This window comes from Lissotriton vulgaris, chromosome 1_1 (genome assembly GCF_964263255.1).
Source record: "Lissotriton vulgaris chromosome 1_1, aLisVul1.2, whole genome shotgun sequence".
Lineage (NCBI taxonomy): Eukaryota > Metazoa > Chordata > Amphibia > Caudata > Salamandridae > Lissotriton > Lissotriton vulgaris.
Window position 1 is genome coordinate 204,521,661 of NC_141685.1, and position 24,235 is coordinate 204,545,895.

General features: G+C 48.5%; 1 protein-coding gene across 1 annotated transcript in view; it reads left to right on the forward strand.

The window, feature by feature from the left end:
* CFAP57 (cilia and flagella associated protein 57) overlaps positions 1–24,235 on the forward strand; it is a 378,308-nt gene that overhangs the window by 338,773 nt on the left and 15,300 nt on the right. The window contains exons 20-22 of the mRNA XM_086952180.1: positions 3,785–3,919; positions 5,159–5,302; positions 14,149–14,284. Coding sequence (XP_086808306.1) covers positions 3,785–3,919; positions 5,159–5,302; positions 14,149–14,284 — 415 coding nt within the window. The remainder of the gene's footprint in view (positions 1–3,784; positions 3,920–5,158; positions 5,303–14,148; positions 14,285–24,235) is intronic.

Consider the following 24,235-nt stretch of genomic DNA (forward strand, 5'->3'; position numbering starts at 1 on the left):
CTGTGTCACGTAGACCTTCTAAGAGAAGACATAAACGAGAGGCTAAAAGTAGATGTGACCTCTGTCCCCAGGGTCTACAGTGTAGAAGAGCTGTGCCACGTAGACATTCTAAGAGAGGACATTAATGAGATGATAACAGTAGATGCAACCTCTGTCCCTGGGAGCCAGAGCGTAGAAGAGCTGTGTCACGTAGACCTTCTAAGAGAGGACATTAATGAGATGATAACAGTAGATACAACCTCTGTCCCTGGTAGCCATAGGGTAGAAGAGCTGTGTCAGGTAGACCATCTAAGAGAGGACATTAATGAGATGATAACAGTAGATGCAACCTCTGTCCCTGGGAGCCAGAGGGTAGAAGAGCTGTGTCACGTAGACCTTCTAAGAGAAGACATAAACGAGAGGCTAAAAGTAGATATGACCTCTGTCCCCAGGGGCTACAGTGTAGAAGAGCTGTGCCACGTAGACCTTCTAAGAGAGGACATTAATGAGATGATAACAGTAGATGCAACCTCTGTCCCTGGGAGCCAGAGGGTAGAAGAGCTGTGTCACGTAGACCTTCTAAGAGAAGACATAAACGAGAGGCTAAAAGTAGATGTGACCTCTGTCCCCAGGGTCTACAGTGTAGAAGAGCTGTGCCACGTAGACATTCTAAGAGAGGACATTAATGAGATGATAACAATAGATGCAACCTCTGTCCCTGGGAGCCAGAGGGTAGAAGAGCTGTGTCACGTAGACCTTCTAAGAGAGGACATTAATGAGATGATAACAGTAGATACAACCTCTGTCCCTGGTAGCCATAGGGTAGAAGAGCTGTGTCAGGTAGACCATCTAAGAGAGGACATTAATGAGATGATAACAGTAGATGCAACCTCTGTCCCTGGGAGCCAGAGGGTAGAAGAGTTGTGTCACGTAGACCTTCTAAGAGAAGACATAAACGAGAGGCTAAAAGTAGATGTGACCTCTGTCCCCAGGGGCTACAGTGTAGGAGAGCTGTGCCACGTAGACCTTCTAAGAGAGGACATTAATGAGATGATAACAGTAGATACAACCTCTGTCCCTGGGAGCCACAGAGTAGATCTGTGTCGCGTGTAAAATAAGGTACAAAAACTGGATAGTTTGCACCTATCTATCACATCAAAAGTCATTTTCAGAGCACACATCTGCTGCTGTTGCATCCATGTTCCAATCTTCTTACTCCCTGCTCCTTCAGACGTAAAATTGTATTCATCATATCATATCATGCTTTGCTTCCAGCTTGTGTACCGGATTTTGCACAATTGCTGCCTAGTCTAACTAGGCTTATGGCCTTTTTGCAACCTCATCCATATATTAGATGAATGCCGAAGTATCCCCTGTCACACCCAGCCCTTCCTGTGTAGTGGCTGTCTGGAAAGTATGCACCAAGTGCAGCTGTCACCCAGCCCTAGACGTGAATTGGGGTTAGGCTGCAAAGCACAAAGGCCCACATGCATTAACATGGCCATTTGCAATTCCTTATTAGCGAAAAATAAGGAATCGCTAATAAGGAATCGCAAATGGCTATGCATGAAGAAATTGCTAAATAAATTGCTATTTCTTAAAATTCCTTAATTGCGACTCTTAAATTGCGAATCACAATTAAGGAATAGCTCTCCATTCATTCCTATGGACCTAGAGGCTCATAGGAATAAATGGGAAGACATTTTCAATTTGCGATTCGCAATTTGGGAATCGCAAATTGAGAATGCGAGTTCAAGGGTGCAGGGGTGTCCAAAGGACACCCTGTTGCATCCCTGAAATCAATCTGTGCACAAATATTATGCACACACATGCCCTAAGGGCATGTGTGTGCGCAACATGAAACCTTGAAAAATGCACAAAAGTGCATTTTTCAAAGTTTTCGCAAATTACCATGAGGTTCAACCTCATGGTAATTTGCTCCTCCTAAGTGCGAATTCGCTATTTTTTAAAGTTTCATGCATTGCATTTAAGGAATCTCAATTTGAGATTCCTTAAATGCAATTGCAATTTAAGAAATCGCAATTTTGCGATTTCTTAAATTGCGAACAATACAAAATTGTGATGCATCCCAAATAATGAAATTGCATTCGCAAACGGCCTAATTTTGCTATTCGCACCCTTCGCGAATCCAATTTTCAGTGATGCATGTGCCCCAAAGAGTAATAAGCGCAGAGTAATGCCCACTTTCTAAAAGTGACATTTCTAAAATAGTTATGTAAAATCTAACTACACCAGTAAGCAGGATTTCTCACCACTATTTTTAACATACCATCATACCACGCCCCTCCTTTCTGATCAGGAATTACAGCTTAAAAGTCTATAAGGGAATTCCCTATGCTAGCCTATGAGAAGAGTAGGCCTCCCAGTAGTGAGAAACAAAATAAGCTGTTTGTCACTACCAGGACATGCTACACAATAGAGGCTCCATGTTCGTCCTTTTACTTCCACAGCACCCTGCACATAGGGCTACCTTGGGCCTATGCTAGGGGTGACCTAGGTGTATTAAAAGGGGAGTTTAAGGCTTTGCAAGTAGTTTTAAATGCCAAGGCAGTAAACTGTGCACGGAGGCCCTGCAGTGGCAGGCCTGAGGCAAGTTTAATAAGCTACGTCTGTGGGTGGCACAATTAGTGCTGCAGACCCACTAGTAGCATTTAATTTACAGGCCCTGCGAATATGGTATACTGCTTTACAAGGAACCTATACGTAAATTAAAGATGCCAAACAGGTGTAACCTAATCATACCATGTTTTAGGGAGAAAGGACATGCACTTTAGCACTGTTTAGCAGTGGTAAAGTGCCCAGAGTCCCAAAGCCTACAAAAGGAGAGTCAGAAAAATAATAGGAGGAAGGCAAAAAGTGTGGGTATAACCCTGCAAAATGGGCCAGGTTCAACAATATTTAAGTCTGTTAGACTTCTCATGAGATTCTTCACACTGTGGGTCAGACATCACATGGACACACTGGGCCCGATTCACAGAACTAACTTAAGACAAATTCCTACACTTACTACTTTTGGTATTCACAGAAGTTAGGATGTTGTCTTAAGACAGACTTAAGACAGAATCCTAACTTAAGTCTGTCTTAAGTCTGTCTTAAGACAAAATCCTACCTTCTGTGAATACCAAAAGTAGTACGTTTAGGATTTTGTCTTAAGTTAGTTCTGTGAATCAGCCCCCATGTCATGTCAGGGTCCTCCTGCAAAGTTCAAACAACCAGGACACCTTGTGTTCTCTCAGGGAATGAGGTGCAAATTATTTCATTTAGAATGTTTACTTTCCATGCACTTTGGCTGATGATCCAATCCGGCTTCTACAGATTTTGCTGTGCAAGCTGAGGGCTCACACCCCGTTCAAACAAACAGTTGTGTGATGCTTCATCCCACTTATCATGTTTAAACTGTGTCAATGGTATTTCTATTACCAGTGACTCAGAAGGAAAGGAAATTACGGAAATTTCCATTGTAGCTGTGCTCATATTCACATTCTTATTTTTCTTTTTTTACCACTACAATTTTTTCAATATTGTACTACTATGTTGCAATAGCCTCCTATAATACTAGCTCACATTGTGTGCGTGTGTGTGTGTGTCTGTCTCCCAACAAGAGGCTATAATAGGGAGGTTCTCTTCCTCGCTAGTCTAGGCAGACAGCTCATCTCTTAGTCGCCACAGGCTGGAGCGATTACCATCTAAAGAAAGCTCCTTGGATTGACAAGTGTACATGCGTGTGATTTATGAGTTCTGATGCAACATCTACATGCTTTCTCTTGTCTCCTCCTAATCTCAGGTGCGTGATATTGAAGCTGTTGTCAAAAGATTCAAGACGGATCTTCACAACTGTGTGGGATACATTCAAGAACCCAAGAAGCTGAAGGACACTATTGTTGAGCTGTACAGCAAGTATGTGCATACCTCTGATGCGGTAAGTCTCATCTCTTGCCTTTTCCTTACTTCTGAGCGTCCTAGCACAAGCATGTGCAGGCTTCGACTGGTGTGTCTGGCAGAAACTCGTTTACGTGGACAGCCCTATTCCCCTGAAAGCCTGTATCCACTGCTAAGCAGTAGTGCAAGTTTGTGTTGACACCAGAGACTGGGAGAGGGGCCAATTCCCCTGAGTCAGATTCCTACTATCCCATAATCTCTGTCACATCTCTCATAATGTGTCCCTCTATAGGATCTGACCAAATTCCTCTAATGTGGTGAGTCTCCCCTCTCTTCATTAAAGTACTCTGGCCATTTCATCGCCCATACTTATTGTAATGCCTTGAGACCACCTGCCTCTCTTGTGTTAACTGCTCATGTTTCTAGTCACTTTGTGGTGGCCAGAATCTGGAGGCCCAGGGATGCTGGAGGGAAGGGCCATATGTTATCACTTTTGGTTAAGTTGTGTGATGTCCATAGAACTGTCTGGGCCCTGTCAGCTGTCCTTAAAAGTTCTAGGAATTGAGAAAAGTTTTCAGTGTCCCACGCTGGTGGTGCAGAATAGCTCAAAGGACCATGAGAACCAATGCTACGAAAGGCTGGTCTGGTTCTGGAACACATGTAGACGTTTTGAGGAGTAAAGTCTGCTATGCAGCTGGGTGAAATCAAAGGACTCCTGCCCATGGAGTGTGTCCATGTCCTCTATACCAGTGCTTGTGGTGTTAGAGGAGCTCCCTTGCCACAGTGTAGACTCACAGTGATTGTAAACTCAGAAAGAGACTCCCTCATCACCCACTGTCAGCAGGCATTGCTCTTCCACTACACCCCGTCTCCATATTACTCCTTGCTCAACATCATCTGCTAAAGAGATTTCTGCTTCCCTTGTGGTCTCAGATTAAGACAATTTAGACAATCTAACTCCAATCTTAGTGCCTCTTTACCTACCTCTATAGTTAAACGGCACACATCTGTTACCCCTCCTCTCCTGTCCCCGTTGCCCAGTAGCCAGGCCCTCAACAACTTCAACTGTACCTCCATTTCCATTTGTTTTCTCCACCTCATTACCCTCTTCAACAATGGTCAATTGCTTTATTGCTAGCTTTGTGCTATTTAGTTTACATGTGTGTATACATTCCTTTCTCTGACTTTGTTTCGTGAGTTCTGTGAAAGGACATTGTGATCCTCTGAACTGCTTGTTCTCCTGTGCATCCCTATTTACTTTACACTGCTTGTCCCACAGTTGGAAATCGTGGGCGTAGACGCGGACATCCACCGGGAGTATTCCAGACAGCGCGAGCACCTGGAGAACAGCCTGGCCACTCTACAGAAGAAGATGGTGAAGGACACCGAGATCCACCGGTCGGACAATGTCCGCGTCATGCAGGTACCCAGCGGATGCTAGAGGGTCTATCAAGAGTGTGGGGCTTATCAGTAGAGGTGTAAGTCTAGATCTTGTGGCAAAGGGGGTAGAGGTGGGCAGTATATGTTGGGCACCCTAACTAACAGCACATTGTTCTCAATAGACAACAAGACCAAAACCCAACAGAATCCTGTATTGTATGCTGTGACATGGATGATGGTTTGTATAACCATAAACAGAGCCACACAGTGCTCCACAAGCACCGCCAATAGAAGCATTGTATAGAAAATAAGAACATAAAGTATATTGAATCCCATAGTCACCATGCATCGAGGTGGACTATACCATAAAGAAAACATGCAGTGTCTGATAGGCAACAAAAATAGAAGCGTATTATCCAATATATAGCAAGAGCGAGCTTTTATAAAATGCTACAATCACCAGGAACAGACACATGCAGTAACATTGATACAGCTGTAAGTGCCATGAACAGAGGCATCCCGTCCTTTATTCGTGTCATGAGTACAAGCATGAAGTACTATATGGTCATTAAGAATTAAAGTGTATTGAGCCCTATAGCAATATTCTATAGATGCCATGATCACATGTTCACAATATATAGAATATCGAGGTCACAAATAGTGATCCGCAAAATGATCGACCCCAGAATACAGAACTTATATATTCACTGAAAAACCCTAGGTTTCAGGGACCTTACAGTTAGTTAGACATTTCACTCATACAAAACCAGAGAAATTCCGCCGTTATGATTAGTTCAGCTAACTATAACTCGCACCCCCGCAATGCACTGCTAATGACATCACATATTACATCATTCATTACATGGTCCGTGACATCACTGATGACATCTCTGATGACATCTCAAATGACATCACTGATGACATCATCCAGTGACTGTGTTTCTCTAAAGTTTAAATATGTTATATATATATATGCCAAGGTGTATTGAAGAATGAGTGGGTGTATAAGTGTCTGGTTAGAGGATTTAGTAGGTGCATGACTGACTGTATAAGTTAGTGATTAAATGTGTCTTACTAAATGCATAGGTTAGTGACTAAACTGTGTGAATGTCTGTATCAGTCTGTCTGTTGTTGTGTATGGTGCTGCTGCATGGATTGGTCAGTAGCTGCATGAGTGTCTATATGCCTGAGTATTTGTATGGGGGACTGACTGAGTGTGTGTGTGGGTGGGTGGGACGTGTGTGACTCTGTACATAGATGTGTGAGTGGTTGATACACTGGGTGGGTGGGTTCAAGAGTGCATGTGGGAACAGCTGTATGTGTGGATGAGTGTGTGTATGGGTATGTTGGTGAGTGAATGGATGTCTCAGTGGTACCTGTCCAAGTAACTACATATGTAAAAGGCAGTGTATGTGAGAGTTGAAGTATATAAATGACTATACGTGAGAGTCAGTGATTGTGAGAGTGGCTGTATGGATGAGAGTGTACTTGTATCAGTGATTATATTATTGGTTAGCAGAGCACAGACTCCAGCTTCCCCTAGACATCGAGGGGGTGCACTCGTGCTTTCATGATTGGCTGGTGGCTGGTCTGGATAGTTGAATCCCGGCCAAACGAGGAGGTAAGGGACGTGGGCCATCGAATCTATGGTTCACTGACTCACTAACGCAGGCTAAGAAGGGGTGCAAGCAGCTGGAACGTGCCTGGCGCCGCTCTTACGAGGCTTCTGCAAAACTGGTATTCCGAGTGGCGGTTAAGGAATACCATAAGCTTATCCACAAAACGCGGGCAGAGTTTGTAGCCAATAAAATCTTGTCTAGGTCTAACCCCGCCAAGACCATCTTTTCCTTGCTCAAATATATGAAGAGTGCGGGCTTGTCTAGTGCCTCCCCCATAGTCTCTAACCATTAATGAGAGGCTTTAGCATACCACTTTGTGAATAAAGGAGCACCAGCTTCATTATACATTTCTTGCTCCAAAACTAAAGAAATTTTAGTATACTGTTTACTGTGCAAATAATTGGTTAGATGAGTTCACAGCAGTCCCACTGTGTGGTACTTACTGGAGGTAAAAGGAGGCGCTGTTAGATGAGAAAGGGGGTGGGCCTCCGACAACTTCCCCCCTTACCCCGGGCTGTTTAAAAACATATATATATATTTTTATCGTTGGGCAGGGGGAGGTGTGCACAGCCCCCTCCCCAGGCCAATTACGACCCTGGGGACCCCATTCCTCGGGACCCGGCCTTTAAAAATATATATATATTATTGTTAGGGGAGAGGGCAGCTCGAGAAACAGATGAAACCTTCGCTTTCTGAAAGCCGGAGCTGTTTGACAGCTCGGACTTGCAGAAAGCAGAGTTATTTTTGCTTTTGCTTGGTGGGAGGTGTCAGCACCCACCAAATAAAAGCAAACAGGTACCTACCTAGGGTGGGCACCTCGGGAGGTAGGAGGAGTCAGTCATGGGTGGTGACAGCACAGCCTCCTCTAACGTACAATTTAGCCCCGGGGAGGTGGTGGACCCTGGGGCCAGGGGTCCGCGACGGGACACCCTACATTAATTTATTACAGCCCCAGGGAGGTGACGGTCGCTGGGGCTGTTGGTGGGCACACAGAAACCCTGCATTATTTTAACATAATTTGCCCCGGGGGCGGGGGGGCGGTCCCTGGGGCGCAGGCATGCCCGGTTATTTAAGAACAAGCCTAGAGCCCGCACTTGTATTTGTTTGTTTTTTTACAGTGAATTTGCAAATATCGTGATTTCGCTGCATTTCTTGTGTTTTTTTTTAATGCTTATTTGGCCTGCCGGGGCCCCTCTGGAAGCCCAGGAGCACCTTAATGTAGTCAGGGTATTTCTATCCTGGCCTCTTTTCTTTTTCTTTTTACAATTCAAACACTCCGCTTCCAGCAAGCGAGTACTGATGCATGCTCTAGGTTGCTGGAAGCAGAGGCTTCATATGTTTCCCTGTCCACTACCAGGGGGCAGAGAAACAGATGAAAGGATTGCTCCTGCATGGTGGCAGCTGCATTTGAGGCTTAGTGTGTCTGTGGTTACTGCTGAGTTCCTGCTTGTGGCTACTGGTTGGTTAGAGTGTCTGTGGTTACTGCAGAGTTAGTGGGTCTGTGGATATTGCTGGGTTAGGGTTGCTGCACCTACTTCTGAGTTAGTGTCCATGGTTACTGGTTGGTTAGAGTGTCTGCGGTTATGACTGGGTTAGGGTTGCTGTGGTTACTGCTGAGTTCGTTTCTGTGGCTTCTGGTGGGCTAGAGTGTCTGTGGTTTCTTCTAGGTTAGTCTGTCTGTGGGTACTGCTGGGTTAAGGTGTCTGGTTACTAGTAGGTTCATGTGTCTGTGGTTACAGATAGGTTAGTGTGTTTGTGGTTACAGACAGGTTAGGGAGTTTGTGTTTACTGCTGGTTAGGGTGTCTGGTTACTAGTAAGTTCATGTGTTTGTGGTTACAGATAGTTTAGTGTGTTTGTGGTTACAGACAGGTCAGGAGTTGGCGTTTACTGCTGTGTTAGGGTGCCTGTGGTTACTTCTTGGTTAGGGTTTCCCTGGTTTTTGACAGATTAGGCTGTCCATGATTACTTTGGATTAGGATGCCCACGGTTACAGAAGGGTTTGGTGTTGCGGTTAATAATGGGTTAGAAAAATCAACATTGTTTTTGTATACTTCACTTAGTATTCCGTATCTTGTGTTAGACTAAAAGGGACCTTTTCACATCTCAGTATTATGGCTTCTGGCATCATAGGGCCCAACTCTACATTGTCAAAAGCTTTTTAAGCATCACATCTCTGTTGTCTGACAGCTAAGTCTTTCCCTAACCTTATGAGGTGTAGCAGTATGCTGTAATTAGTGGTGGGAACGCCACTGTGACTCTTAAACTCTGCTTTGAATGAGCTCTTTCTGATGGATACAACTGCCTATGGATTCCTCACCTTTTGAATACCACCTGCGCCAGCATTCCTCAAAAATTCTTTCCTAGCTCTCACATGTCGACAAGGACGTCATTATAACAAGGCTCCGCTCGCAACTCTGTATGATGTCATCAGAGCCATAAGAAGACCTTGTCGGCGTGCTGACTTCTGTTCTTTTTTTTCTGCGCCGTAGACATGTAACGGTTTTTCGAGGGACTCTCCATTTTCTTGGTGATTACTTTGTTTCCTTGAAGAATTACAGATATGGCTACTTTTAAAAAGTCCGGATTCATGCCCTGCAAGGAGTGTGCCGGTCAATTGTTGATAACTGATCCCCATGATGATTGCCTTTGGTTTTTGCCTTCCGATCAAGACGTCGAAGGGTGTTGAAGCTGTAGGAAGATGAATCTGAAAGCTCTAAAAGAACAAGAGGCTAAACTCTTTAGGGCCAAAGCAAAAAAGGGGAAATGGGGTCGATAGCGTGTGAAGTCGCTGTCTTCTCACACTTCGAGGTAAAAAAAAACAAGAAGTTGAAAAAGAGGCATGGTTCTCGGCGCCGTTCGTCAAAGAACAAGGCATCAAGATCCCCTTCTGTGGCTCAGCGGCTTCCAAGGAAAGACTTTGTGTCTCCATCTTCTTCTCCAGGGGCGACGCCGATTCAATCTCCGGCTCCGAGGTTGCTGGTGTCGAGGGGCTCTTCGAGCCCTAAAGGTTCTCCGGCTCCCAGTAAGTGTCCGGTGCCCAGGGAGTCCTCTCCTGCGGCTTCGCCTGTGCGGGCACCGTCTTCACCGGCTCCACAAATTCCAGAACAACCTCAGGTGATACCTGTTCAGGAAGGTACGGATCCATATCCTCCTTTTCCTGGAACGGACCCTAGGCATTTTTTAAAGGCGACGTTTGGCATGTTTGCCAGGGCAAGGGCCTCCAATACAACTGGTGCGCCTTTGGGCCCCATGGGACAATTGGCCTTTCATTAAGGTGTACCTCAACAGTATGCCCAGGCATGCCATTCATGCCAACGACTTCGGCTTGGCATTTACTGGCGCCAAGGTCTTTCACTCCGGTTCCTCGGACTCCACCTGTTGTCGAGTCGACGCCGCCTCGGATTCGATTGGTGCCGAAGATTGATCCTGAAGGTCCTCCTTCGACGCTGATGCCGTCGTCACCAGCACCACGTCTGGCACCGCCGACGCCGATTTTGAAGCAACCCTCTAGGAGGGATGCGCAGAGGCTACTTGAAGAGGAGGAATGTAGACAGGAACAGGAGGATGGAGAGATTGTTGAATCTGTAGATAACTTTGAAGGTTTACAGGAGGCCCTTGGATTGGATACTTCCCCTGAGTATGAACTCTCATCTCCAAAGGCTGGGGTATCACAGGATGTTGCTCCTTATCATGTTGTAATAAGAAAAGCAGCTGAGTTACTTGATCTGGAGTTACCTTCAGCTGAGATAAAATCTAGCATTCTAACTGAGATTTTAAATACATCTTCTGCAGTTCCTGAGCCTCTTGTACCCAAAAATGAGGCCTCGACAGAACCTATTTTAGAAGTCTGGCAAAGACCCTTGACTGCTCCAGTTGTTTCCAGGTCTATTGCGAGAAGGTACAAGCCAGCTCCTGGGAATCCTGTGTTTCTTTCATCATATCCATCACCTGAAAGCTTGGTGGTCCAAGCTTCTTTCTCAAACCAATCTTCTGGTTCCTTCCCTACCATCCCAGGGAATAGGGATTCTAAAAAAAAATGGCGCAGGCAGCAAAGAAAGTATTTTCATCTGCGAGTATGGCATTAAAATCCACTAATGGTACTTATTTACTTGGGAGATATATCCATGCTCTTATGGACTCTGTCAAACAGCTAGCCCCGAAGCTACCTGAGGATGATCTGAATAATTTCTTGGAGGCTCTTTCTGACTCTCAGGCCGCGGCCCATCAAGTTATACAATTGGGTTTGGACATGGCTGCCTCGGCTGACTTGGCTGAGGTCATTGGATTTTTTCCTGATGTTCAGGCAACCCTGTTGGATTCGCCCTTTGATGGTTCGAGACTGTTTGCACTAAAGCTGACTGCCTTATAACGCTTTAAGGATAGCAGAGCGACTGCACGATCTCTAGGCCTTCAAACGCAGTCTAGAGGATATGGCTACAAGTGGTATTGTGGATTTGGAAGAGCTGCTTCCTTTCGTGGCCCCCAACAAGCTCAAAAGAGCCAGCAGCAGAATCTTTTGTACAAATCGTACAGGGGTAAAAACAGGGTCCGTCTTAGAGGAGCCACTCATCAGCAGTTTTCCTCCTCTTCTCCTCCCCCCACCATTGGTGCCTAAGGAAAGCAGTTCTAGATCCCCCATCTTAGAACATGTTGGTGCTGTAGGGGTCGGGTGTCCCACTTTCTACAAGAGTGGAAAGCGATTACTTCAGACCGCTGGGTTTTAAATCTTATAGAGAATGGGTACACCCTCCCTTTTTTAGAGTTTCCTCCTCCTTACCCTCTTCGCCAGGGTTGGTGTTCAGTGGACCACTTGTTGCTTTTGCAGCAGGAGGTTCCTACCTTGCTACAAAAGGTGCATTAGATGTGGTTCCAGAGCAGGAAAGGGGTCAGAGCTGGTACTCCAGGAATTTCCTGATCCCCAAAAAGGATGGTTCAAAATGTTGACCTTGGCTCAGGTTTCTCTTATGCTGCAACAGGATGGTGTTGATCGATTTGCAAGATGCTTATTTTCATCTTCCCATCCTGAAGTCGCATCGGAAGTATGTCCGGTTCACCGTGGGATCGCAACACTACTAGTTTGCGGTCCTTCCATTTGGTCTGACTTCCGCACCTTGAGTCTTTACAAAGGTGTTTACGGTGGTAGCGGCACATTTCAGAATGTCAGGGATTCTGTTTTCCCCTATCAGGATGACTGGCTGTTGAAAGCAGAGTCTCCGGAGTTGGTGTTGCGCCACTTGTGACCAATAACGCAACTGTTGTTCAACTTGTGTCTCAATAAATGTACCCAAATCTCCCCTGGTGCCTTCTCAGCACAGCCTGTTCATAGGGGTAATACTGGACACTACTGTGTGTCGGGCATACCCGCCTCCGCAGGTTCTACACCCCCACCTCCAGAGCCTGCACCTTCATACCTGGAGATTGAACCGGGCAACCTGAGTTCCTTCTCTTTCCCACTGGATGTGGTGGATGTCATTTTATCATCCAGAAGGCACTGCACCAAATCTGTGTATTCCTCCAAGTGGTACAAATTTGTTAAGTGGTGTGGAGAGAGGACCATTGATCTTTTAAAGGCTCGTTTGTCTGACGTGTTGAGTTTCTCTCTTTTCTTATCCCAACAGGGTTGAGCTGTGGCTACAGTTAAAGGTTATTTGTCGGCTTTATCAGCTTTTATTTGTTTGCCGGATCAGCCGTATTTATTCAATAGCCAATAGTCATGAGGTTCATTAAGGGACTTACAAATAAGTTTCCGCTCACTCCTTTCATTATGCCTCAGTGGGATTTAAATCTCATTCTTATCTTTTTAATGGGTCCTCCTTTTGAGCCTCTTCATAGTTGTCTGTTGAGGCTTCTCTCTTTTAAAACGGTTTTCTTGATTGGCATTACCCCAGCTAGGAGGGTAAGTGAGCTTCAGGCTCCTAGTTCTAAACCTGCTTTCTTGACCATTCATGCAGATAAGGTGATTCTAAGGACCAGGGCTGCTTTCCTTCCTAAAGTGGTTACTCCTTTGCATTTAGGACAGTGCGTTACCTTACCTACCGTCTATCCTCCCCTTCACCCTTCCAAGAAAGGAGGAGAGACTTCATTGTTTGGATCCTAAAAAAGCTGTCAGCTTTTATTTGGACAGAACAAAGGATCTGAGACTGGACAATCAGCTCTTTGTGGGCTACGTTGGGCGAATGAAAGGCAAGGCTGTAAACAAGCGGACTCTCTCCTGGTGGATCATCTTGTGCATTAAAATCTGCTTCGCCTTGGCCAAGAAGGACCCTCCTGAAGGTATCAGAGCTCATACTACCAGAGCTAAGTCATCTTCTTCTGCTTTGGCCAGAGGTGTTCCTGTTATTGATATTTGTAAAGCAGCAACTTGGGCCTCCCTTCATACTTTTGCAAAGCATTATTGCTTGGATTCGGAGGTGAGGAGGGATGGCCGTTTTGCTTGTTCTGTTTTGCAAGATTTTTTGGTCTAGTCAGGTGGACACCCTACTCTGCGAGAGGTACAGCTTTGGGATTCTATTCACAAGGTGAGGAATCCACAGGCAACACTTTTTCTGGTGGATACAGTATCTGCCTTTGGATTTCTCACTGTCCCAACCGCCTCCCCGTTGTCTACCTGTTTCTACCAAAAATGCTTTGACCTATTGACCTGATGGTTTTTTAATATGTCTTTTTTTCATGCTTATTTTTTAATAATGGGAAATGTTTGGTCTGTTGCCCTTTTTCCATGCTTTCATTGGTTATGGATTTGTATATATATTTGGTATACTGTGTATGTGTGTAAAAATGTGTCGGTCCGCCCGGTTGCCTGGGTGGCACGGACAAAATAGGTGGAACTGACATTAGCACGCCGACGAGGTCTTCTTATGGCTCCAATGACGTCAAACGGAGGAACGAGCGGAGCCGTGGTATTATGTCGTCCTCTGTGATGTGGAAAAGCTAGGAAAGAATTTCCGCAGAATGCTGGCGCAGGGGGTATTCAAAAGGTGAGGAATCCACAGGCAGATACTGTATCCACCAGAAAAAACGTTACCGAAGGTAAGTAACCTGTTCTTCAGGCTCTTAGCCAGGACCTTTTCTTGTCTCTTAAAGAAGTGGGTCTCTGTTGCCAATGCCCTGTCTCTTAATGCACTGTCTTTTCCTCTCTTGGTGGAGTTTGCATGGTAGTGACAGATTTGTTTCCTCCCAGTCTTTTGGGAATTCTGTGGATAGACATCCATCATTACTCTCTGTGAAAGAAGTTCAAAAGAGATAGAGCTCACATCTCTCCTTTCCTAGGAAAACGTCTCACTGATCAAGGAGATCAACGACCTAAGGCGAGAGCTGAAGGTGTGCCGCACACAGGTGCACGAGCTGGAGGCTACCCTGGGGTTAAACAGGAAGAACCGGAAGCAAAGCCTCAGCGACAACCATGGTAAAGAGACCTGTGTTTGTGGGACTAGAATAGAATGCCTGTATGCTCTGCCAGTCACATGCCTCCCACCTTCCATCAGAATTATCTCTTGTATGCATGATACTTCAGTGACCTCTTTCAATCACAGGACCCCCCTCCCTCAGAAACATCTACTGTGTGCATGCTACTCCACTGCTTCAGTGCCCTCTTTCAATCACAGGCCCCCACTCCTCTAAGCACCCTTTGGAACTGTCTCTGTTGCTTTCCGAGCGCCTCTCTTGCTCTTAGCCCCCTTTTTAACTGTCTCCAGTGTGACATGTTTGCCTTTCTTGCTGTCAGCCTCCTTTGGAACTGTCTCCGCCACTTCCCGCATGCCTCTCTTGCTCTCAGCCCCCTTTGGGACAGTCTCCATCACTTCCTGTGTGTGTCTCTTGCTCTCAGCCCCCTTTGGAACTGTCACCGTCGCTTCCTGTGTGTCTCTCTTGCTCTCAGCCCCCTTTGGGACAGTCTCCATCATTTCCTGTGTGTGTCTCTTGCTCTCAGCCCCCTTTGGAACTGTCACCGTCGCTTCCTGTGCGTCTCTCTTGCTCTCAGCCCCCTTTGGAACTGTCTCCTTTGCTTCCTGTGTGCGTCTCTTTCTCTCAGCTCCCTTTGGAACTGTCTTCATCAGTTCCTGCGTGCCTCTCCTGCTCTCGGCCCCCTTTGGAACTGTCTCCAATGTTTCCTGTGTGCCTCTCTTGCTCTCAGCCCCCTTTGGAACTGTCTCCATCACTTCCTGTGTGCCTCTCTTGCTCTCAGCCCCCTTTGGAACTGTCTCCGTTGCTTCCTGTGTGCGTCTCTTGTTCTCAGTCCCCTTTGGATCTCTCTTCATCACTTCTTGCATGCCTCTCCTGCTCTTGGCCCCCTTTGGAACTGTCTCCCTTGCTTCCTGTATGTTCTCTTCTTTCAGCTCCCCATGGAACTGTCTCCATCACTTCCGGCATGTCTCTCTTACTCTCAGCCCCTTTTGGAAGTGTCTCCATCACTTCTTGCGTGCCTCTCCTGCTCTCAGCCCCCTTTGGGACAGTCTCCATCACTTCCTGTGTGTGTCTCTTGCTCTCAGCCCCCTTTGGAACTGTCACCGTCGCTTCCTGCGTGCCTCTCTTGCTCTCAGCCCCCTTTGGAACTGTCTCTGTTGCATCCTGTGTGCGTCTCTTGCTTTCAGCCCCCTTTGGAACTGTCTCCATCACTTCCTGTGTGTGTCTCTTGCTCTCAGCCCCCTTTGGAACTGTCTCCATTGCTTCCTGTGTGTCTCTCTTGCTCTCAGTCCCCTTTGGAACTGTCTCCGTTGCTTCCTGTGTGCGTCTCTTGCTCTCAGCCCCCTTTGGAACTGTCTCCATCACTTCCTGTGTGTGTCTCTTGCTCTCAGCCCCCTTTGGAACTGTCACCGTCGCTTCCTGCGTGCCTCTCTTGCTCTCAGCCCCCTTTGGAACTGTCTCTGTTGCATCCTGTGTGCGGCTCTTGCTCTCAGCCCCTTTTGGAACTGTCTCAGTTGCTTCCCGCATGCGTCTCTTGCTCTCAGCCCCCTTTTGAACTGTCTCCATCACTTCCTGTGTGCCTCTCTTGCTCTCAGCCCCCTTTGGAACTGTCTCCGTTGCTTCCTGTGTGCGTCTCTTGCTCTCAGTCCCCTTTGGATCTCTCTTCATCACTTCCTGCATGCCTCTCCTGCTCTCGGCCCCCTTTGGAACTGTCTCCGTTGCTTCCTTTGTGCGTCTCTTGCTCTCAGTCCCCTTTAGATCTCTCTTCATCACTTCCTGCATGCCTCTCCTGCTCTCGGCCCCCTTTGGAACTGTCTCCGTTGCTTCCTGTGTGCCTCTCTTGCTCTCAGCCCCCTTTGGAACTGTCTCCGTTGGTTCCTGTGTGTCCTTCTTGATTTCTGACCCCTTTTGGAACTGTCTCCGTCGCTTTCTGTGTGTCTCTCTTGCTCTCAGCCCCCTTTGGAACTGTCTCCATCACTTCCTGTGTGCCTCTCTTGCTCTCAGCCCCCTTTGGAACTGTCTCCATCACTTCCTGTGTGCGTCTCTTGCTCTCAGTCCCCTTTGGAACTGTCGCCATCACTTCCTGTGTGCCTCTCTTGCTCTCAGCCCCCTTTGGAACTGTCTCCGTTGGTTCCTGTGTGTCCTTCTTGATTTCTGACCCCTTTTGGAACTGTCTCCGTCGCTTCCTGTGTGTCTCTCTTGCTCTCAGCCCCCTTTGGAACTGTCTCCATCACTTCCTGTGTGCCTCTCTTGCTCTCAGCCCCCTTTGGAACTGTCTCCGTTGCTTCCTGTGTGTCCTTCTTGCTTTCTGACCCCTTTTGGAACTGTCTCCATCACTTCCTGTGTGTCCTTCTTGCTTTCTGACCCCTTTTGGAATTGTCTCCATCACTTCCTGTGTGTCTCTCTTGCTCTCAGCCCCCTTTGGAACTGTCTCCATCACTTCCTGTGTGCCTCTCTTGATCTCAGCCCCCTTTGGAACTGTCTCCGTTGCTTCCTGTGTGTATCTCTTGCTTTCAGCTCCCTTTGGAACTGTCTCCATTGCTTCCTGTGTGCCTCTCTTGCTCTCAGCCCCCTGTGGAACTGTCTCCATCACTTCCTGTGTGTCCTTCTTGCTCTCAGCCCCCTTTGGAACTGTCTCCGTCGCTTCCTGTGTGCGTCTCCTGCTCTCAGCCCCCTTTGGAACTGTCTCCATCACTTCCTGTGTGTCCTTCTTGCTTTCTGACCCCTTTTGGAACTGTCTCTGTCGCTTCCTGTGTCCATCTCTTGCTTTCAGCTCCCGTTGGAACTGTCTCCATCACTTCCCGAGTGTCTCTCTTGCTCTCAGCCCCTTTTGGAACTGTCTCCGTCTCTTCCTGTGTGCCTCTCTTGCTCTCAGCCCCCTTGTGGAACTGTCTCTATTGCTTTCCGTGCGCCTCTCTTGCTCTCAGCTCCCTTTGGAACTGTCTCTGTTGCATCCTGTGTGCGTCTCTTGCTCTCAGCCCCTTTTGGAACTGTCTCAGTTGCTTCCTGTGTGCGTCTCTTGCTCTTAGCCCCTTTTGGAACTGTCTCAGTTGCTTCCTGTGTGCGTCTCTTGCTCTTAGCCCCTTTTGGAACTGTCTCAGTTGCTTCCTGTGTGCGTCTCTTGCTCTCAACCCCCTTTGGAACTGTCTCAGTTGCTTCCTGGATGCCTCTTTTGCTCTCAGCCCCCTTTGGAACTGTCTCTGTCTCTTCCCGAGTGCCTCTCTTGCCCTCTGCCCCCTTTGGAACTGTCTCCATTGCTTTCCACCCGTCTCTCTTGCTTTCAGCCCCTTTGGAACTGTCTCTGTTGCTTTCCACCCGTCTCTCTTGCTTTCAGCTCCCTTTGAAACTGTCTCCATCACTTCCAGCGTGTCTCTCTTGCTCTCTGCCCTCTTTGGAACTGTCTCCGTCTCTTCCTGCTTGCCTCTCTTGCTCTCTGCCCCCTCTGGAACCGTCTCATCACTTCCTGCGTGCCCCTCTTGCTATCATTCCCCTTTGGATCTGTCTCCATCACTTCCTGTGTGTCTCTCTTGCTCTCAGCCCCCTTTGGAACTGTCTCCATCATTTCCCGCGTGTCTCTCTTGCTCTCAGCCCCCTTTGGAACTGTCTCCATTGCTTCCTGTGTGCGTCTCTTGCTCTCAACCCCCTTTGGAACTGTCTCCGTTGCTTTCTGTGTGCGTCTCTTGCTCTCAGTCCCCTTTGGAACTGTCTCCATCACTTCCTGTGTGTCTCTCTTGCTCTCAGCCCCCTTTGGAACTGTCTCCATCACTTCCTGTGTGTCTCTCTTGCTCACTGCTCTTGCTCACTGCCGCCTTTGGAACTGTCTCAGTTGCTTCCTGCATGCTCCTCCGTGCTCTCAGTCTCTGTCTTTTTGGGAAAATAACTTGTCCGGGCATAGTGGAGTTCTGGACTTTATGGTTCCGTCCAGAGGTGTCAGGGATAACACCCGAAGACCCCGGAGTTCCACCTGTCTCGGTGCACAAATAAACAGAAACACGGGCTTCTCGATGGTGGCGTCAAAGACCAAAGGTTTATTACTGCAGGGACACAGAAGTCACAGAAACTACACACGGGCAGAATCTAGGAGCCTGTTCGATTTGTACAAAAAGGGTTGCTCCTTATATACTAAAATTTGAGCTTGAGGCAAATTCTTTACATGAAATACATTCCCAAACCTTTGTGTCCTAAACAATAAATATTTGGCGTTGCACAGGAATCGTTGGCAATATCTGATGTCAAAACATTACGAACGAGGGGTTCCCACTTTTCCATCATAATCTCATGTCAACTTTTCGTTCAAGACCCGGACCGCCTCATCGTAAATTTCGTTACCTCCCCCTAATAAAGGCCCAGAAGGAAAGGAGCAGAGCCAGGTGCAGAAGATAGAAAAGCAGGATAAGGGATGTTTGTGGGTTGTAAATGGGCAAGGCTACCGGCTTCGGCCGCCTAATCATGATCAGGCCAACGAACACAAGAACCAGTATAGCAGGACTGGCCTCGGGCAGAGGAGGCACCCTTTGTCGAGTCATGCAGCAACAGCGTGTTCTGTTCTAAGGTGCACGTGTCACTGGAAAGGTGAATCGCCGGCTAAGCCTACGTGTCCTTAATCGAAATGAAGTAATCAGAGGTTATTGCGTATGTGAGGACAAGAAACACAAAATGGCTGCCATGATCCAAGATGGATGTCATGGGTAGATCGGAAATGTGTTTGTAACAGGAGTACTCTTGCTCGTAGCATAGCGAAAACACCAGGACATGCTAAATGGATCATTTGCGGTTCGCTTATACCAAAATTATGTATTTCCGACAATATTGAAAACACGGGTTCAAATCGTCACGGAACCTCAGACCCTCCTTTTGCCCTTACATAGGCAATTACTCAGCCTATGTCAGAGTCTAATTCTATGCTCATCAGGTCAGTGACATGCTGTTGTATCATCATCCTTTCTCGTGCCTTTTCTCCAAACGCAGGTGGTTTTCTAAAACAGGTTGCAGCACAGAGACTACACAAAGCAGGACCACACTGGATAATCAGGCAGCATGAGAATAGGAATACTAAGATGACACCAATGACCATCAGAACCTTCCATCCCCACGCTGATATCAGAGTCCACAACCACTCCATGAAGGACCAGTTTCCCTTGTCTACATGTATAGAGTCGGAAATCTTGTGTAGCTTAGAGATCGCCTCATAGACTGTTGGAGCATTATTGGGAATAAAGACACAGCAGCTCGATTGGATCATTCTGCATACCCCACCTCGATCTGCAAGAATTACGTCTAGAACCATACGGTTCTGCAACGTCATGAGTCTATCCGCCTGAAGCTCAGCTGTCAAATTGCTAAGGGCACCAGCAGTTTCGGTAATAGTAGATTCAACTACCCGTGTTAGCTGACGTATGTTTCTACTATTGGCCATAGGCCCCCAGAACGGAAGGAAACCTTTGAAGAAGTCTCCAGCTTCCTGACCAGCGGTATCTTCTTTGCTGAAAACACCTCTTGCTATTCTGGTCTTGTGATAGTCAGAAGAAGCAGTGTATGTTGAAGGCAACAATCGAGCAATATAACATGAACCTGAAAAGTCAGCAGGCAACCATGTATACGCTCTGTCTTGACAGATGAAGTAAGTACCCCTAGCAGTAAGGAAGGCAGGGGAAGAGTTAGACGGAAACACGTAAGTCTCAACGCACTCACTCCTCCCTAGCTGAGCTCTCGGATTTCTCCCATTACCTTGCAAACAGACCTGACCTCGGTGAGGCACGACCCAGATTGGAGTGGAGCTTTTTCGCTTGCTTTCTCCCAAACTAAGGCGATACTCTGTAGAGTTCCAACTCAAATATACTCGCAATTCGTCTCTAGGGTAAGAAGGAGTATTATTGACGTCCTTGATCATGTCAATAATTCCCTGGACTAAAGCTTTGTTGGCCAAGTTATATTTAGTGGAACGTGGTGGACGCGGAGGATAGGTTTCAAGGGCATAGGCAAAAATGGTCTGAAGGGCCTGAAATGATCCATTATAGCTAAAAGGCAAAACCAGATAGGGAATGCCTTTATCCATAGTGTGGGGTATCAAGCCACACACCCAGCAGTCTGTAGTGTTAACTACCAGTTGGTGTTGGTGCAAGAGCTGTACGAAAGTGTTATTGATAAATTCTGAGCGTCGAGCTTGCTCATGTTCAGGAAACGAGTGAAAAGAGTGTATAGAAGAAACAGTAGAGGTAGCAGGATCAAGGGAAGGTACTGTAGTTACTGGCACAAAGATTAAATTTATACCAAAAACGATTCCACCCACCAACGTTATCAAAACAATTAAAAATGTAACAGCACATTGCATCAGAAAACATTTACTATGAAGGATTCTGTAAAGTCTGTTTCTGCGAACATAAATCACATTTTCTCGTTGCAGCGCAGGAAGCTCCATCTTCTACAATCCGCTCGCGACCACTGATGATGTGTACGTAGATGAAAATGCCTCTATCAGCCCTGGGATTTCCCAGAACCAACAGAAAGATCGACCTTGTGTCTGACCCCCGCAGATTCAACTAGGCACACAGCCACGACCCTACGGCTACCCAGACGGCAAGGCAATTTAAAAAAAACAATAAAACAATAGCAAACTTCCTGGCTGAAGGCAAAGTGTTAAAATTTCAAATGTGTAAAATAGGCAGTTTCCTGCTTTATTTGTCCATATTGCGAGATCGTAAATTGTATCTTAATTTTGCAGGAACTGTTTGATCAGGAAACAGTGTGTTGTCAGCAGAGGTTGCAATGTTCAAGTTCGCAGATGGCAAAGTTTCTTCTGATGCAGAGGGCAAGTGTTCAGGAGTCAAAGAAGTGGTTTTAGGAGGAGAGTCAGAGTTCGAAGTGTCAGTTATTAATTCGGCATCGCTGAAAGGGACAAACTTGGGTGTTCGCTCGAACTCAGAGGCACCAATTCCCTTCTTAATCCAGTTGTCATAAGGAAGTGGCAAGGGCACACGTTTGACGTGTGTCGCATGGATCCAGTGCTTGCGTCCAGCCACACGAATAGCAGTTCTCGTTGTTAGCAGTACTTGGTAGGGGCCAACAAATCTGGGCTGAAGGTTCTTCGTCCTCGCGAAGTTCCGCACCACAACGTGGTCACCTGGTTTCAGCTGATGACCTGGACTCTCCGGAGGCTTTGGCAATGCATCGAAAACCTGTTGGTGAATAAGACTCAATTTAGCAGTCAAGTCGTAAAGGTAATCAATCAACATTGGATATTCCAGAGAACAAAATTCTTTCGGCCTTGGCACTCCCCAAATATTAGCGGGACGACCAAAGACAATTTCATACGGACTAAGCCCTACTCTAGAATGCACAGTCGCTCTCGTGGATAACAAAGCCAAGGGTAGTGCGTCTGGCCAGGATAAACCCGTGGATGCCTGTATTTTAGCAAGTTTTAGTTTGAGGGTGCCATTGTAACCCTCAACTAAACCAGCAGACTGGGGATGGTTTGCACTGTGGAATTTTTGTTTTATTCCTAAACCGGCACACACACTCTGCATAACTTTCCCTATAAACTCACTTCCGTTATCTGACCATACAATCCGTGGCATTCCGTACCTAGGGAAATATTCTTTGAGAAGAATTTTGGCAGTTGATAGGGCAGTGTTGTCCTTTAGTGGATATGCTTCGATCCATCTGGAGAAAGCACAAACTACCACCAGGACGTACTTTAAGTTATTGCACCGATCCATGTGAATGAAATCTGAAAGAAACACGTTAGTGTTAGATTCCTTACCTTAGAATATCCCCAGGCGTCAGTCTGGATCCGGAAACTTTTGCGTAGCAGTACCCCTGCGCGTCGGTAGGCGTCGTCTGCAGGCGTCCCCTGCGGCTCCGCGTCCGTCGTCGGCGTCGTGCGCCGTGATGACGTCGCTGGAGTACATAGACGCCGCCTCCGCGCGCTGACGTCAGTTCTTCTTTTTTCCGCGCCAGTGGACGCAGATCTGAAGAGCAGTACTCCGGTCTTTGACCAAGTTTTTTCGATTGTTTTTTCTCTATTGTGCCTGATAGGATGCCTGGGTTTAAGAATTGCGATGACTGTGAGCGCACGATGTCGGTCACAGACCATCACCGCCTCTGTCTCCGGTGTCTGGGCCCCGACCACGACATGGACTCCTGCGTCGACTGCCGGGCCCTTACCAACAAGGCTAGGCGGGAGCGGTCCCGCAAGCTACTGGAGCTCCGGGTGTCGGCCCCACGTCGGGACCGGGAGCGGTCCCGGTCCGGCCGGAGGTCGAGAGAACGTTCGAGGGAGCGGTCGCGGAGCCGCGCCGGGCGCTCCGGAATTCGACGCCACTCGTCAGGTAGGAAGCACAAGAAGTCGGGGCGTCGTCATCGTACCCCCGACTCCCCCCGACGCTCGCGCGATGTGGCCGGGGGCTCGGGTGACCCCAACCCCGCGGCTCCGCGAGAGTCGCCGGCGCGGCCTGCCTCATACCCTCCGGTCCCTGGGCATGGCGCGACGCCTGAGGAGATCGAGGCGTTCCTCATGGCCATGAGGGCGCTCGCTTCTCCGACGGGGCCTACGGCGCCTTCGGGCCCAGTGCTACCGTCTGGGGGCCCTGGCGGTTCGGGTGTCCCTGCCTCGGCGCCGTCGGGTGCTCCGGCCCCGGCGCCGCCGACGGCTCCGACCCCGGCGCCGCAGGGGCCTTCGGGATCGGCGCCGGCTGGTCTTCCGGCCTCCCCGGCGCCGTTGCCATCGGGGTTACCCCCGACGCCGCCCCCGCGCGGCGCCGGTTCTCCGCTGCCGGTTCCGGCCGGCGGTGGGGTTCCGGCTCCGTGCGGCGCCGTCCCCTTACCTTCTCCGACGCCGGACGCAGCGCCGGACGGGCGTCGCTCGACGCCGGTCCCGGCGCCGATGGGGCCCATGAACCCCGAGGAGCCGGTCTTCATCATTGACTCCGAATACGGAGAGGATGAGGAGTACGGTGAAGGTTGGGAGGGGTCCGAGGACCCTCTGGCTCGCGAGTGCCAGTATGACCCGGACTGGACAGGTGACTTGGGGGATGCCAGTGGTTTGGACGACTCTCCTAACCCTGGTTTGATCTCTCCTCCTTCCGTGGCATCGGTGGAGGGAGCTGCCTATTCTGTGGTGCTGATGAGGGCTGCCAAGGCCTTAAACCTTGAGCTCCCCGTCGCGGCCGTGAGGCCTAACATCCTCACCGAGGTCTTCAAACCGCAGTCATGCCCACTGGAGCCACTGCTGCCGTTTAATGAAGCCTTGTCTGACGTTCTGTTGGGCACGTGGTCCAGGCCCGCTTCAGGTGCGCCTGTTGATCGGAACGTGGCCAGGCGCCACCGTCCTTGTCCGGACGACCCCAAGTACCTGTCTACCCACCCCACTCCTGAGAGTCTGGTGATCCAGGCCTCGACCTCCCAGTCCGCATTCCCGTCGGCCCCGCCCGACCGGGAATCCAAGAGGTATGACCAGTTTGGCAAAAAGGTCTTCTCGTCCATTAGTCTGGGCCTGCGGTCTTGCAACACCGCCTGCCTCTTGGGCCGCTACACCCACTCTGTGTGGGATACGGTCGCGGAGCTGCTGCCAGAATGCCCCATGGAGGTGCGGGCAAAGCTCGGTCAGGCTGTGGCTGAGGGCCGAGATGCAGCGAAATATTCAATTCGGTGTGGTCTTGATACGACCGACTCGCTGGGCAGAGCTATGTCTACGACGGTGGCGATTCGTCGCCACGCCTGGCTGAGATCCGCCAATTTTTCGGCTGATGTCCAGAATACCCTGATGGACATGCCGTTTGATGGCTGTCACCTGTTCGGTGACAAAGCGGACCACGCGCTGGAACGCTTCAAGGACTCCAGGGTCACGGCCAAGTCCTTGGGTCTCTCGACCCAGCGTCAGCAACCGGGTTCGTTTCGTCCCTTTCGTGGCCAAGGAAGGGGCGCCCCCACACGTGCTGCCAGCCACGCGCCGCAACAA